The sequence below is a fragment of the Physeter macrocephalus genome, chromosome 11 (genome assembly GCF_002837175.3).
Source record: "Physeter macrocephalus isolate SW-GA chromosome 11, ASM283717v5, whole genome shotgun sequence".
In the NCBI taxonomy this organism is placed as follows: Eukaryota; Metazoa; Chordata; class Mammalia; order Artiodactyla; family Physeteridae; genus Physeter; species Physeter macrocephalus.
Genome location: NC_041224.1, coordinates 34,812,287 through 34,825,975, shown reverse-complemented (window position 1 = coordinate 34,825,975; position 13,689 = coordinate 34,812,287). Strand labels below are relative to the sequence as shown.

Below are 13,689 nucleotides of genomic sequence, written 5' to 3'. Positions count from 1 at the left end.
ATCAAGCACCTGGCAGACAGCAAAGTGCTCTACAAGTCTTCTGAAAATGTTTATCACAATATATAAAAAAATGAAGAACTTCACTTATTTGTTCAAATTTGTCATAACAATCTGTTTAGATAGGTTAAATTAAGTTTATTAGCTCTTTTTTATAATAATCTCATAAATATTTTTTTACAAATTGCAGTTAACATATATGGGTTGTATGACACAAATCAAGAATTCTTTTCCACACAAATTCTCGTTGTAAAGTATCAATATTTCCAATGAGAGTTCTAACGGGGAACCAGGTTTTTAAAAAATTCATCTTAAGTTTACTAAGTAGAGAAATTCCTTATTACTTTAGTAATCATTCATCTCCACATCTACATTCTGTGTATTTTCTCATGGTCAACAAACTGATTCAAATAATTTAAGTTATCCCACCACCTAAAGAGAAAAGTCTCTGCAATAATTTGAAACCACGGAGTTATCTTAATTTCACCATGGGCCGCCTTTTCCAGAAGTTCTTGTAGTTCTTCCTTTGATACGTAACAATAGCTTTTAATCTCATTGGGATCTGGATTCAAGGTCACGTTCTTCTTCACAAACAAAATGTAATCAATTTCATGTTCTCCCCAGATACCATCAGATTGAGCCTTGTAATGAATTCGTGTTAGATAATTAATTTCTTCTGGAGGAACCTAGCACAAAAAAACAAAAACCTCCAAAATATCAACAATAAAGTAATCTAAATCAACCCACTACATTTCAGTAATACCTCGAACAACAGAACTAGTTTTAGAATGACAACTTTTGAAACATTAGTCTCCTATTAATATATGGAAATAGTATTAAATAATATTAAATAGTTTCAAGTGTCTGACAGTTTTCCCATAGGACCAAAAATAGAAGTAGATTTGAAAAATCCTGTATTAAAAAAAGAAAAGCAGTCACTTTAACTAGAAGTGTGCCATTCTGCCTCACATCTTAATATTAACTTACGAGAGAAAAAAATTTACCATTTTAACTAAATGAGAGATTATTTATTCGTGTATTATTAAAAGGGGACAATTCCAGGGAAAAAAAGATTATTTCAATTCACCCAAGCAGATCTGTAGTTCACAAGAAAATATTCACCTCTGATCTGATCAATTATAAAACACAGTCAGGGCTTCCCTGGTGGCGCAGTGGTTGAGAGTCCACCTGCCGATACAGGGGACGCGGGTTCGTGCCCTGGTCTGGGAGGATTCCACATGCGGCGGAGCGACTAGGCCCGTGAGCCATGGCCGCTGAGCCTGCGCATCCGGAGCCTGTGCTCCGCAACGGGACAGGCCACAACAGTGAGAGGCCCGCGGACCGCAAAAAACAAAAAAACAAAAAAAAAACCACCACAGTCAACTTTATAAACTGGTTAACAGATCAATCCATTTTGGTACTGAGTTAAATATCGACAAGTATTATGAAATCAAAATTTAACCTTTATCCAATGGGCCTTCTTGGCCTAAAAAAGCAAGAGATTACAAAGCAGAAGGCTATACCTAAATTTAATGTTGTACTAAAAATTGTTTCAGTGTATTCTAGATTTCAGCTAGTATGGCTGCTTACCTCTTCCATGGGAATTCCCAATTCAGCCTTTAAACGCCTCTGTGCTGCTCGCCTTACTCCAATTGCATTGTTTTCTTCAAGCTCTCGTGGATTATTTAAGGGATGACTACAGCAAGTATTAGTAAAACAACCTGGAACATGTTAATATAGATGTACATTAACTTTTCTTCAAGCAGGTCTGAAAGATTAAGAAAACTTTAAATTTTAAAAGTAACAGAAAAGCAAAATGATTCTTGAGGATTTCTAAATCTGTTATAATGAGCTATCAGCAACCATTTTGTGACACTTGTGTAGATGTTTTTATGAACGCTTTCTTAACCAAAGCGATCATAACGTGTATTAGATACAATTTAGAAAGTTATATATAAATCTACACATACCTAGCAATTTTTATCCTTTATTAGGATAAACCTTACCTCTTATTAGGTTGCAACCACCGTATATGTTTTTTGTATGAAGAATATAAAACTAAGTCATTCACAAGATTTCTTTTTTGACCTTGGCTACCAGAAGTTCCACGTGACAAAATCAAACTAAATACAGTCGCCAACGAAACACTACACAAAGCACACTAACCTGGAAAGGTAATTTTAGCTTCTGATCTCTGCTGCAGCAGGAGCTTATTTTCAGTGTTGAATAAGAAAACACTAAAAGCTCGATGCAATAATCCTGAAAGCAAAAGAAATACGATGAATTGAGTTTTAAGAGGCCAGTTACTTGCCTGTCGCTTTGGGGTCCGAAGGAAGCGGGGCTCCCGCCCGCCGCCCCCGCGGGCACCTCTCTCGATGTTCTCGTTCAGATGGCAGTTCTTCTTGGTCTCCGCCCCGATCCTCCGGTCGTTCTCGTCGATGAGGATGCACATCTCCGCCAAGAGCTGCACCTGCCTCTCGTCCAGCTCGTCAGTGCTCACCTCGGGCATCGCGGCCCAGCCTGCGCGCCGACCCGGCGACCTGGCGGGGGAGGTGGTTACCCGGGGGTTGGAGGCTGAGCCCGCTACCCCGCGCCCCTCCCTCCGACCGCCCCGCCACCTCCCCCGCGCCGTCCTCCCGGCCTGCGCCCACCCAGCCCGGCGGCGACCCTACGCGCTTCTCGCGCCGCATAGACCTCCGCCCTCTGGCTTCTCCCCAGAACACTTAAGAGGAAAAAGCACCCTGAGCTCACAGGACGCGACTAACAGGCATTGCCGCCCCTCAGCGCCGAGCCCGACGCCGAGCCCGGAACTCCAGCCCGCCTTCCCTCGGAGACTCAGCCTCCTTAACTCACAAGCAGACCAGCCGCGGGACGACACTCCGCCGCGCTTGTCTCCTGCAGGCCTATCTCCCAAGCACAGGGCCCGCCCCCGGCCCGAGCCCCGCCTCCCAACGCCGCGCGCCCAATCGCCTGCGCCCGCGCCAGAGGGCGCCACATTGCCGCTGGCCAATGGCGCGCCGGCCGCGCCTCACGTCACGGTCGCGCGGTGGCGCCACTCCCGGAGCGCGAGGGTCTCCTCCCAGGGCCGTGAGCCGTAGATCCGCCCCCAGGCCGAAGCGCAGGTGCTTTCGTGTTCCTCCCTGTGCCGCTGAGTCGGGGCTCCTCGACTGCGGAGCTACCTGACGGAGTGAGCTAGGAGAGAAGGGGCCCGGGAGAGCGGCCGCCCACCAGTCACGCCCTGGCCGAGCCAGCCAATCGAGGCGCCCGAGGCCCTGCGCTGGTGATGTCAGGCGTCCCTGCACGCTCGGGCTCTGAGGCGTGGGGAGGCGCCTGCTCGCGGCCGTTCTGTGCACTAAATTGAGATCGGTCGGTAAGCGTGAGCGGTTGCACCCGGAAGTGTAGCGACTTAAAATTGTGAATAAAAGGAATTAGAACACTTGACCTGTACGAGAGAGAGAGAGAGAGAGAGAAAGAGAGAGAGAGGAGAGAGAGAGAGAGAGGAGAGAGAGAGAGAGAGAGAGAGAGAGACTCTGTGTGTGTGTGTGTGTGTGTGTGTGTGTGTGTGTGTGTGTGTATTTATATGTATAGAAAAAAGTCTGGAGGAATGAACTCCAAACTACATGGTGACTCTGGATATAGGTTTGGGTGAAGGGGGACTTTTTTTTTTTTCCTACACATCTGTATTGTGTCACTGGCAAGACTTTAGAACTGTAAGATGCAGACGAAGCCTTAACACACGCAGGATTTAATTAGATGATATCTGAATATCTGAGAGAGAAGAGAGAGAGGGGAGAGAGAGAGAGGAGAGAGAGGAGAGAGAGAGAGAGAGGAGAGAGAGAGAGAAGAGAGAGAGAGAGGAGAGAGAGAGAGACGCATGGCATAGATCTCGGAAGGAACCAACACTGACACAAACAAAATGTAACACTGACACCTTGATCCTGGACCTCACGCCTCCAGACCTGAGACAATAAATTTCTGTGTTTAAGCCTAGTTTGTGTTATTCTGTTACAACAGCCCTATCAAAGGAATGCGCTGTGGAAAATGTGGACTTTGATGTGGACCGGGATTTTAATCCAATCTTTGCTCCATTTCATACTAGCTTTCTGATTTTTGACAAGTAATTTTTTTAACATCTTTATTGGAGTATAATTGCTTTACAGTGGTGTTAGTTTCTGCTTTATAACAAAGTGAATCAGCTCTACATATACATATATCCCCATATCTCCTTCTTGCGTCTCCCTCCCAGCCTCCCTATCCCACCACTCTAGGTGGTCACAAAGCACCTAGCTGGTCTCCCTGTGCTATGCAGCTGCTTCCCACTAGCTATCTATTTTACATTTGGTAGTGTATGTATGTCCATGCCACTCTCTAACTTCATCCCAGCTTACCCTTCCCCCTCCCCGTGTCCTCAAGTCCATTCTCTACGTCTGTCTTTATTCCTGTCCTGCCCCTAGGTTCTTCATATTCCATTGTATATATGTGCTACATCTTTATCCATTCATCTGTTGATGGACACTTAGGTTGCTTTTGACAAGCAATTTTAACATTCTTACCCTTAATTAGAATTCAATTTAGAATTTCATTTTTAAAAATTGAAGTATAGTTGTGTTAATTTCTGGTGTAGAGCAAAGTGATTCAGTTATACATGTAGTTTTCCAATTCTTTTACAGTATAGGTTTACAAGATATTGAATATAGTTCCCTGTGCTTTACAGTAAATCCTTGTTATCTATTTATATATATTAGTGTGTATATGTTAATCCCAACCTCCTAATTTATCTCTACCCCCCACCTTTCCCCTTTGATAACCATGTTTGTTTTCTGTATCAGAGTCTATTCTGGTCTATAAATATCTTCATTTGCATCATACTTTAGATCCCACATGATAGATATTTTTATTTTTTCACTCTGAATGATAATCTCTAGGTGCATCCATGTTGCAAATGGCATTATTTCATTGTTTTTTATGGCTATTATTCCACTGTATTCATGTACATTTTCTTTATCCATTCATCTTGTCGATGGACATTTAGGTTCATTCCATGTTTTGACTCTTGTGAATAGTGCTGCTATGAACATAGGGGTGCATGTATCTTTTCAAATTAGAGTTTTGTCTGGATATATGCCCAAGAGTGGGATTGTAGGATCATATGGTAACTCTATTTTTCGTTTTTAAAGGAAACTTCATACTATTCTCCATAGTGGTTGTACCAATTTACATTCCCATCAACAGTACAGGAGGGTTCCCTTTTCTCCACACCCTTTCCAGCATTTGTTATTTGTAGATTTTTTGATGATGGCCATTCTGACCAGTGTGAGGTGATACCTCGTTGCACTTTTGATTTACATTTCTCTAATAACAGAATAATTTTTACTTTATTGGATTGTTTTGAGGATCAAAGCTACCAAATCTGTGAACTGCCTGGCACACAACAGGCCCTCAAAGTGTTGATTCCTGTCTTAGTTTTGTGACACTTTATGCAATCATTTTATTTACAGTGACTTTTATGGAATCCTAAGTATATCAGAGAAAAGGCTACCCCAATTAACAATTTCTAAGTTTCATCCAAACTGTGGATGTTGTGCTGCAAAACAAAACCACATATTAGCACGTGAATCAGTTGCAGCCAATATTGTGGTTAATCAGGCATTCTATGTGCTCCCTCACCCAGCGAAATGCCTTGTGCATATTAGGTCTTTAATAGAATTTCTTGTTGAATGATAGCCGCCACCTCCAAGTTTGACAGCCTCCGTTCCCCTTATACAATTTTAAAAAAAATTTATTTATATATTTATTTTTGGCTGCATTGGGTCTCCATTGCCGTGCAAAGGCTTTCTCTAGTTGTGGTGCTTGGGCTTCTCCTTGCAGTGGCTTCTCTTACTGCAGAGCACAGGCTCTAGGCCCGTGAGCTCAGTACTTGTGGAACATGGGTTTGTCCCCTGCATTGGCAGGTGTATTCTTAACCACTGCAGCACAAGGTAAGTCCCACACCTTATATAATTGATTTTAGTAATAAGCTTTATTATACTCAATACTGAAGTAACTTCAGGTTTTATTCTACAAACTTTTTGGTTATTTGGATCCCCAAATACGGCAAGTTTGTTCCTTGTGCAACAATCATACTAGTGCTTCTTGACTCCAAATGATGACCTTTACTGTTTAAAAGAAAAATGCTCCCACGCGTCTGATTTCGTCTTTACTCAAGGCTTTAAACGCCCAGCTGGTTGTTCGTAGAGCCGAGGTCTTCTGCGCACCCTGTAATTTTTCCAATCTAGACAAGGACAAGAAGGCCATCAGGTCCCACCTTCCGCGGCGAGAGGCTGCCTTTGTTTCCTCTCTGCAGCCAATGGCTAACACACATTTCAGACAGAAGGCTGCAGTGGGTGAGTCACCCTCCGCAGATCCGCCAGGCTCCGCGCGCAGCCACCTCGCTCCCGACGCCCCGGGAAACGGCTCCCGGCACACCCGGCGGTTCTGACTGGGAGCAGCCGTTCCCACATGCCCGACCTGGGTCCCGATGGACGCCGACCTGCGCCAGACCCAGGCGCCCGCAGTAACCCGCCGCCGTGAGTACCCGCGGACCCTCAGAGCCCTCGCCCCATCCCCCGGCCCTCCGCGGCGTCTCCAGATGGTCGCCGACCTCGCGGGTCGAGGCCCCGGCGATCTCGGGGTCGAAAAACCCCACCAAGTTTCCGCCATCTCCGCGACCCCCTTGGGGCCCCCTGCCCGCACTGACGGAGCGCGGAACTTCCTTCAGAGGGCTGAATTTCCGGCGGTACTAGCTTGGGGCGGAGGCGGGATTTACAAGATATTGAATATAGTTCCCTGTGCTTTACAGTAAATCCTTGTTATCTATTTATATATATTAGTGTGTATATGTTAATCCCAACCTCCTAATTTATCTCTACCCCCCACCTTTCCCCTTTGATAACCATGTTTGTTTTCTGTATCAGAGTCTATTCTGGTCTATAAATATCTTCATTTGCATCATACTTTAGATCCCACATGATAGATATTTTTATTTTTTCACTCTGAATGATAATCTCTAGGTGCATCCATGTTGCAAATGGCATTATTTCATTGTTTTTTATGGCTATTATTCCACTGTATTCATGTACATTTTCTTTATCCATTCATCTTGTCGATGGACATTTAGGTTCATTCCATGTTTTGACTCTTGTGAATAGTGCTGCTATGAACATAGGGGTGCATGTATCTTTTCAAATTAGAGTTTTGTCTGGATATATGCCCAAGAGTGGGATTGTAGGATCATATGGTAACTCTATTTTTCGTTTTTAAAGGAAACTTCATACTATTCTCCATAGTGGTTGTACCAATTTACATTCCCATCAACAGTACAGGAGGGTTCCCTTTTCTCCACACCCTTTCCAGCATTTGTTATTTGTAGATTTTTTGATGATGGCCATTCTGACCAGTGTGAGGTGATACCTCGTTGCACTTTTGATTTACATTTCTCTAATAACAGAATAATTTTTACTTTATTGGATTGTTTTGAGGATCAAAGCTACCAAATCTGTGAACTGCCTGGCACACAACAGGCCCTCAAAGTGTTGATTCCTGTCTTAGTTTTGTGACACTTTATGCAATCATTTTATTTACAGTGACTTTTATGGAATCCTAAGTATATCAGAGAAAAGGCTACCCCAATTAACAATTTCTAAGTTTCATCCAAACTGTGGATGTTGTGCTGCAAAACAAAACCACATATTAGCACGTGAATCAGTTGCAGCCAATATTGTGGTTAATCAGGCATTCTATGTGCTCCCTCACCCAGCGAAATGCCTTGTGCATATTAGGTCTTTAATAGAATTTCTTGTTGAATGATAGCCACAACCTCCAAGTTTGACATCCTCCGTTCCCCTTATACAATTTTTAAAAAAATTTATTTATATATTTATTTTTGGCTGCATTGGGTCTCCATTGCCGTGCAAAGGCTTTCTCTAGTTGTGGTGCTTGGGCTTCTCCTTGCAGTGGCTTCTCTTACTGCAGAGCACAGGCTCTAGGACCGTGAGCTCAGTACTTGTGGAACATGGGTTTGTCCCCTGCATTGGCAGGTGTATTCTTAACCACTGCAGCACAAGGTAAGTCCCACACCTTATATAATTGATTTTAGTAATAAGCTTTATTATACTCAATACTGAAGTAACTTCAGGTTTTATTCTACAAACTTTTTGGTTATTTGGATCCCCAAATACGGCAAGTTTGTTCCTTGTGCAACAATCATACTAGTGCTTCTTGACTCCAAATGATGACCTTTACTGTTTAAAAGAAAAATGCTCCCACGCGTCTGATTTCGTCTTTACTCAAGGCTTTAAACGCCCAGCTGGTTGTTCGTAGAGCCGAGGTCTTCTGCGCACCCTGTAATTTTTCCAATCTAGACAAGGACAAGAAGGCCATCAGGTCCCACCTTCCGCGGCGAGAGGCTGCCTTTGTTTCCTCTCTGCAGCCAATGGCTAACACACATTTCAGACAGAAGGCTGCAGTGGGTGAGTCACCCTCCGCAGATCCGCCAGGCTCCGCGCGCAGCCACCTCGCTCCCGACGCCCCGGGAAACGGCTCCCGGCACACCCGGCGGTTCTGACTGGGAGCAGCCGTTCCCACATGCCCGACCTGGGTCCCGATGGACGCCGACCTGCGCCAGACCCAGGCGCCCGCAGTAACCCGCCGCCGTGAGTACCCGCGGACCCTCAGAGCCCTCGCCCCATCCCCCGGCCCTCCGCGGCGTCTCCAGATGGTCGCCGACCTCGCGGGTCGAGGCCCCGGCGATCTCGGGGTCGAAAAACCCCACCACGTTTCCGCCATCTCCGCGACCCCCTTGGGGCCCCCTGCCCGCACTGACGGAGCGCGGAACTTCCTTCAGAGGGCTGAATTTCCGGCGGTACTAGCTTGGGGCGGAGGCGGGACTTCCTGCGGCGCCTGCGTGTAGTGGATTTCCGGCGCAGGGCTGAGGGGGCGCCGGGACTTCCGGCGCCGGAAGTGTGGGGCGTCGGGCTGCCGGGTTTTGGGACTGTGCGTCCGCGTCCGTCCCCGGCGCCGCGTGGCTGGGAACCCACGGGCTGCACCGCACGGCCTGGCTGGCACTGCGCGGTGGCGGGCTCGGCGGCGGTGTGACAGGTGAGTGCCGGCCCGCCCGCTATTTTCAGCCCGGGGCGGGCCGCCTCTCTGTGTGTGGCAGCGGCCTCGCGCCGGGCGGGGCGTGCTTGTGGGGGCCGGCGGCCTAGCGCCCTCGGACCCCGTGCCCTCTGACCTCGACCGCGCGCCCCCGAACGTGGACCGCGTCTGCCCCGAGCCCGCTCCCCGACCTGGATCGCGCCCCCTTCCGACCCCGAGCCCGGCCGGGTCTTGACGTGGTTGGAACGCGCGCCCCTCACCCAGAGCGGCCTGTGAGGCGGGTCCTTCGAGGCGCCCGGGAGTCTCCCGCCCGCGAGCGCGCAGGGCCGTGGGCCCCTTAGCGGGTGTGGGGCCGCGGGAGGGGCGCCGCGACCTTGGGCAGGAGTTGCCACGGGTCCGTGTCCAGCCTCGCGTCCTGCAGAGTGCTCGCACGGAGGCATCGGCGAGTGTTCTTCCTCCTCAGGACTCTGGGCAACCGTGCGCACCTGCTGTGCCCTGGCCCTGAGCTGACACCCCAGCCCCTTCCCCCAGGGGTACCGACAGCGCTCTGAATTTCCTAGTCTTGGTTTTCCTAAGAAGACTTAACAGTTACGAATTTCGTCCTCGATTCGAGGACCTTAACAATTAAGATCTTTAAACAGTCTTGGTTGTTTTCCGGTTATACATGTCCCCAGTCCCGTCTCGTGTCCAGAGCTGGTGAGCGTGTGTTTCGTGCCTTCGACTGGGTGAACGACAGGACACCTTACCCGGGTTGACCGAGGGTGGACTGCGGGGCTGCCTCTGGTTGATGTCGCTCAGCAGTTGAGTTTGGTGTTTGCCTCCAGGAATTCAGTAACGTTGCTTTCACAATGAAATGCTATGAAAAACTCTAACGACCTTTTTGTGGAAATCCAGTCACGTTTTGTATTTTTAAATGCCACATGCAAATTATATCCTTTAACCATTTTGTACACATGATTAACTTTCATGACATTTACTACCCAGGCAGCTGTTTTTCTTTTGCTAAAAGAAAAGTGTTTAAAAATCCCACTGGATATGGAATTGTGAGTAATGTTTTGTAGGTGGGGGTAATAGGTATGTGGCAGTAGATAGCAAGGACAAATGAGTTGGGTAGAAGGAGAGTTTATATTGAATTCATTTGTTTGACCTATAGGATAGGGAGGTTGGATTTTTGGAGGGGACTATTTATATTTTTTGAATGTGTTTTAAAAACCAGTAGGACCTTTTTAGTCACATAAACCTTCTGTTTAAAGTGGTCATATGCCCTGTGATATTGGGTTAGTATGACCATTTTGAAGAAAGATGGTTATCTTGGAATTTCGGGCTTCTGTTTTAGTTTGTATTAAGGTGAAACAGTGCATAGTGGTTAAAGCAGCTTACTCACCTGCGTGAAGAAGTTTTCTTTTTACAGCTCCATGGCCGATTGACTAAGTGTTTAGTCTGTTAAGTATTTGGGAACTGTACCTCACAGAGGTGTTGTATTAGTGACTCTGTTGTTACTGATCCATTTGAGCCTCACCACAGACTTCCCCACCCATCAGTATCTCTCCATCATAAGATTTATGCTAACACTGACCCGTGGACTGAGGTGAACACGATAGATACGTCCCTTCCTGGGCTAAGGGCTTGTTCTCCACCAGGGTGAGCTGTGGAAGGAAGGAAGGAAGGAAGTGGTGGTGGGACCAGTGAAGACTGTGGGGAACAAGGTGGAGGATGTGAATGAAGAGGCAAGAGTAAAATTTTAAAAAGTTTCAGGAAAAAGATTGTGATAGATTAACAGAAAAAAAGAGAAGAAATTTAAAAGAGGTTAGAAGAACTAGAGAAACCTACAGATCTAATTTTGGAAAAATGGTAAAGTGTAGCTGAAGAAATTACAGGAAGAGACAGAACTTGAATTAGCCAGATAATCTTTGAATGTTAATAACACAGTGTGTGGCATAGGCGTTATGAACCCATATTGACATATGACTTCACAGAGTTTAGAAAGTTACTAAGAGAGAAAATCAGTATGAAAAAAATAATTTGAGGCCAGGTTTTGGGGAAACCTCTTCCAGATTTATAATTGTTTGAAATGTGTGTGTTTGGTTGGAAATTGATCAATGGGAAAAGATGACCAGTGTATTGACTATTTTGTGAAGTGACCAACAAAAGCAGGCAAAGCCCAGAACAGCACCATGTGGTTTATGGGGTTGAGGGAGGAGTTAAAGGCTTAGGCACAGGCAGAAGGTGAGGATTTTAAAAGTTAGTTGTGAAGAAGACTGCTTATTACTTAAGGGAAACAATTGTTGAGGTGAAAGGAGGGTTGATGCTGCAGTTTTCACGGTTCCTATCACCAATTTGTAGAATCTTGGGAATGCATTAACTTCCCAGTTTATGCTTACCAGAGGCATAAACTTTCTACTGATGAAGTTCTTAAGGGAGGAAAGAGAAGCTCTTTGCTCCTTTATTTGCTTGATTGAAATGTCTAAAGATAGTCTCCTTTTTTCTTGAGCTTTCACAGGGTGATAATATGTTTGTTCCTATAAAAAACATAACTTATAAACTGCGAGGTGACTATGATAAATCTCTGTTGAAAATCTTGACAACTGAGATGCTTTATGAAGTTAGTAATTTAATATGTATAATCACTGAAAAAGAGAATTATATCCACCTTTTTTTAATGAAGAATATAATTTCTGGATAAGATTCCTTTAAATCAGTTTGATTTCTTGGTCAACTTTTGTATATGGCGCACTTAAATAATCTCTAAATGTTTCCATTAAAAAATTACTGGAATACTTTTCAGTGGGATCATAGGAGTTGCTTAATAACGTAAATTTGTTATATTCAAATATTTCAAATTAAATATCAGTATCTTTTTTTGTGTGTATAAAATTCTACCAACCACAGATTCTGCCATTGTGAGTTTTTCTTTATATGTTTGTTTCAACTATCTCTAATTTCTGTAGCTCAAATTTTTCAGATAAATTTCATGAAAAAGATTTGTCATTTTGTTCTGTCAAAAATTAATCAAAATTAATTTTTCCATATATCATGTAAGGGACTGATAGTTTTATTTTCTGTTGTCTGTATCTATCAGTAATATAACGTTTTTTCTCTTCTTGCAAAGAAGCGTAATAATGGTAAGGTATTGGACGTGGAGGCATGATGGAGTCAAAGTGACCATCTTTACTTTCTGTGTAGACCTCTCCCAGATTTATACATGCTGCCTAGTTCTCTTTTCATCTCTAGACCTGTACACCTCCTGCTTCCTTGTATGTTAGATATTCAAAGACATTGCCAAAACATAATATATTCAGTATTAGGTCTTGGTTTCTTCTCCATATCTGCTGCCTCATCTCAGTAAGTAATCTGATCTCCGTTTCACCTACCTCTTGCCTCAGAAACAAGGGCTATCCCTGATACCTCTCTCTTCCCCACCCAGCACGCTCCCCCCAAGTCCATTCATCTACCTCTAATCTTAACTATCGTCATTTATTGCCTAGACTGTTTCAGTAACTTCCTAACTGGCTTCATTCATTGGCATCTTATCTTTCCATGAATTTTTCACATAGCAGCCAATCTAGTGTTGCTTATTTGCTTAAAAACTTTTAAGTAGCTTCCTTTTTATTTTAGGATAAACTATAAACACGAAAGAACAGACTCTAAGCCTGTCTCTCCACTTATCTTGCACCATTCTCTCCATTGTTTGCTGTGTTGTAGCTATAGTATTTACTTTTTAATATCTGTGATAAACTAGTCTCATTCCTGGCTCAGGACATTTGCACATGCTATTCCTGTCCTTAAAATATTTACTCCCGGGCTTCCCTGGTGGCGCAGTGGTTGCGCGTCCGCCTGCCGATGCAGGGGAACCGGGTTCGCGCCCCGGTCTGGGAAGATCCCACATGCCGCGGAGCGGCTGGGCCCGTGAGCCATGGCCGCTGAGCCTGCGCGTCCGGAGCCTGTGCTCCGGGAGAGGCCACAACAGAGGAAGGCCCGCATACCACAAAAAAAAAAAAAAAATCCACAGGCTAAATGAGTTTAGTTTATCTAGTTTCTGTATACATATTTAGCATTTGTATTTTACAAATTGTTTTGAGAAATTTTATAAAGTCATATTAATTTGACATGAACATATGATGTTAAACTAAACAATTAAGTTTTACATCCACCATGGGCAACCTTTGGTAACTCTGTATTTATATCTTAACTTATTTGATTCGACTTAAATACTTTTCACCTAGATATGTAGCTTATTTTATTATCTTAAATTATTATGAGCCTGTGCTCCGCAACGGGAGAGGCCACGGCAGGGGGAGGCCCGCATACCAAAAAAAAAAAAAATATTTACTCCCTTTTCTCTTTTCCACATGGTTAACTGTTAGGAATTCTTCAGTCTCGATTTAGATGCCAGTTTCTCAGAATGACCTTTGTAACTCTTTAGCTAATTCCCTTTTCTCTTTTCCACATGGTTAACTCTTAGGAATTCTTCAGTCTCGATTTAGATGCCAGTTTCTCAGAATGACCTTTGTAACTCTTTAGCTAATAGCTGGCCTCATAATATTTGCATATGTCTTTCGT

The 13,689-nt window shown here is 44.6% G+C and overlaps 2 protein-coding genes across 10 annotated transcripts in view; one reads left to right on the top strand and one right to left on the bottom strand.

Annotated features, from left to right (window-relative positions):
- Positions 1 to 94: 94 nt before the first annotated feature.
- IDI1 (isopentenyl-diphosphate delta isomerase 1) lies at positions 95 to 3,158 on the bottom strand. 4 transcript variants are annotated; one of them, XM_055087856.1, is made up of 5 exons: positions 2,848 to 3,158; positions 2,365 to 2,539; positions 2,164 to 2,256; positions 1,588 to 1,718; positions 95 to 683 (listed from the first exon to the last, which is right to left on the bottom strand). In XM_055087856.1, exons 1-5 carry the CDS (start codon positions 2,992 to 2,994, stop codon positions 366 to 368), a joined length of 864 nt encoding a protein of 287 aa, XP_054943831.1. In that variant the 5' UTR covers positions 2,995 to 3,158; the 3' UTR covers positions 95 to 365. The 4 variants fall into 4 exon arrangements, with proteins under 4 accessions (XP_054943831.1, XP_028351760.1, XP_054943832.1 ...); XM_028495959.2 differs by having other exon boundaries at positions 2,365 to 2,537; positions 2,851 to 3,158; XM_055087857.1 differs by having other exon boundaries at positions 2,365 to 2,537; positions 3,030 to 3,151.
- A 5,326-nt stretch (positions 3,159 to 8,484) lies between these two features.
- The window catches only part of WDR37 (WD repeat domain 37), a 56,327-nt gene continuing 51,122 nt past the window's right edge, over positions 8,485 to 13,689 (top strand). For 2 of the 6 annotated variants that reach the window (XM_024129572.3, XM_024129576.3), the window contains exon 1: positions 8,485 to 8,687. The gene's annotated coding sequence lies outside the window, so the exon portion shown is untranslated. Of the gene's footprint in view, positions 8,688 to 8,977; positions 9,133 to 13,689 lie in introns of those variants that run through there. The other 4 variants (XM_007102295.4, XM_007102294.4, XM_024129575.3 and 1 more) reach the window with 2 other exon arrangements.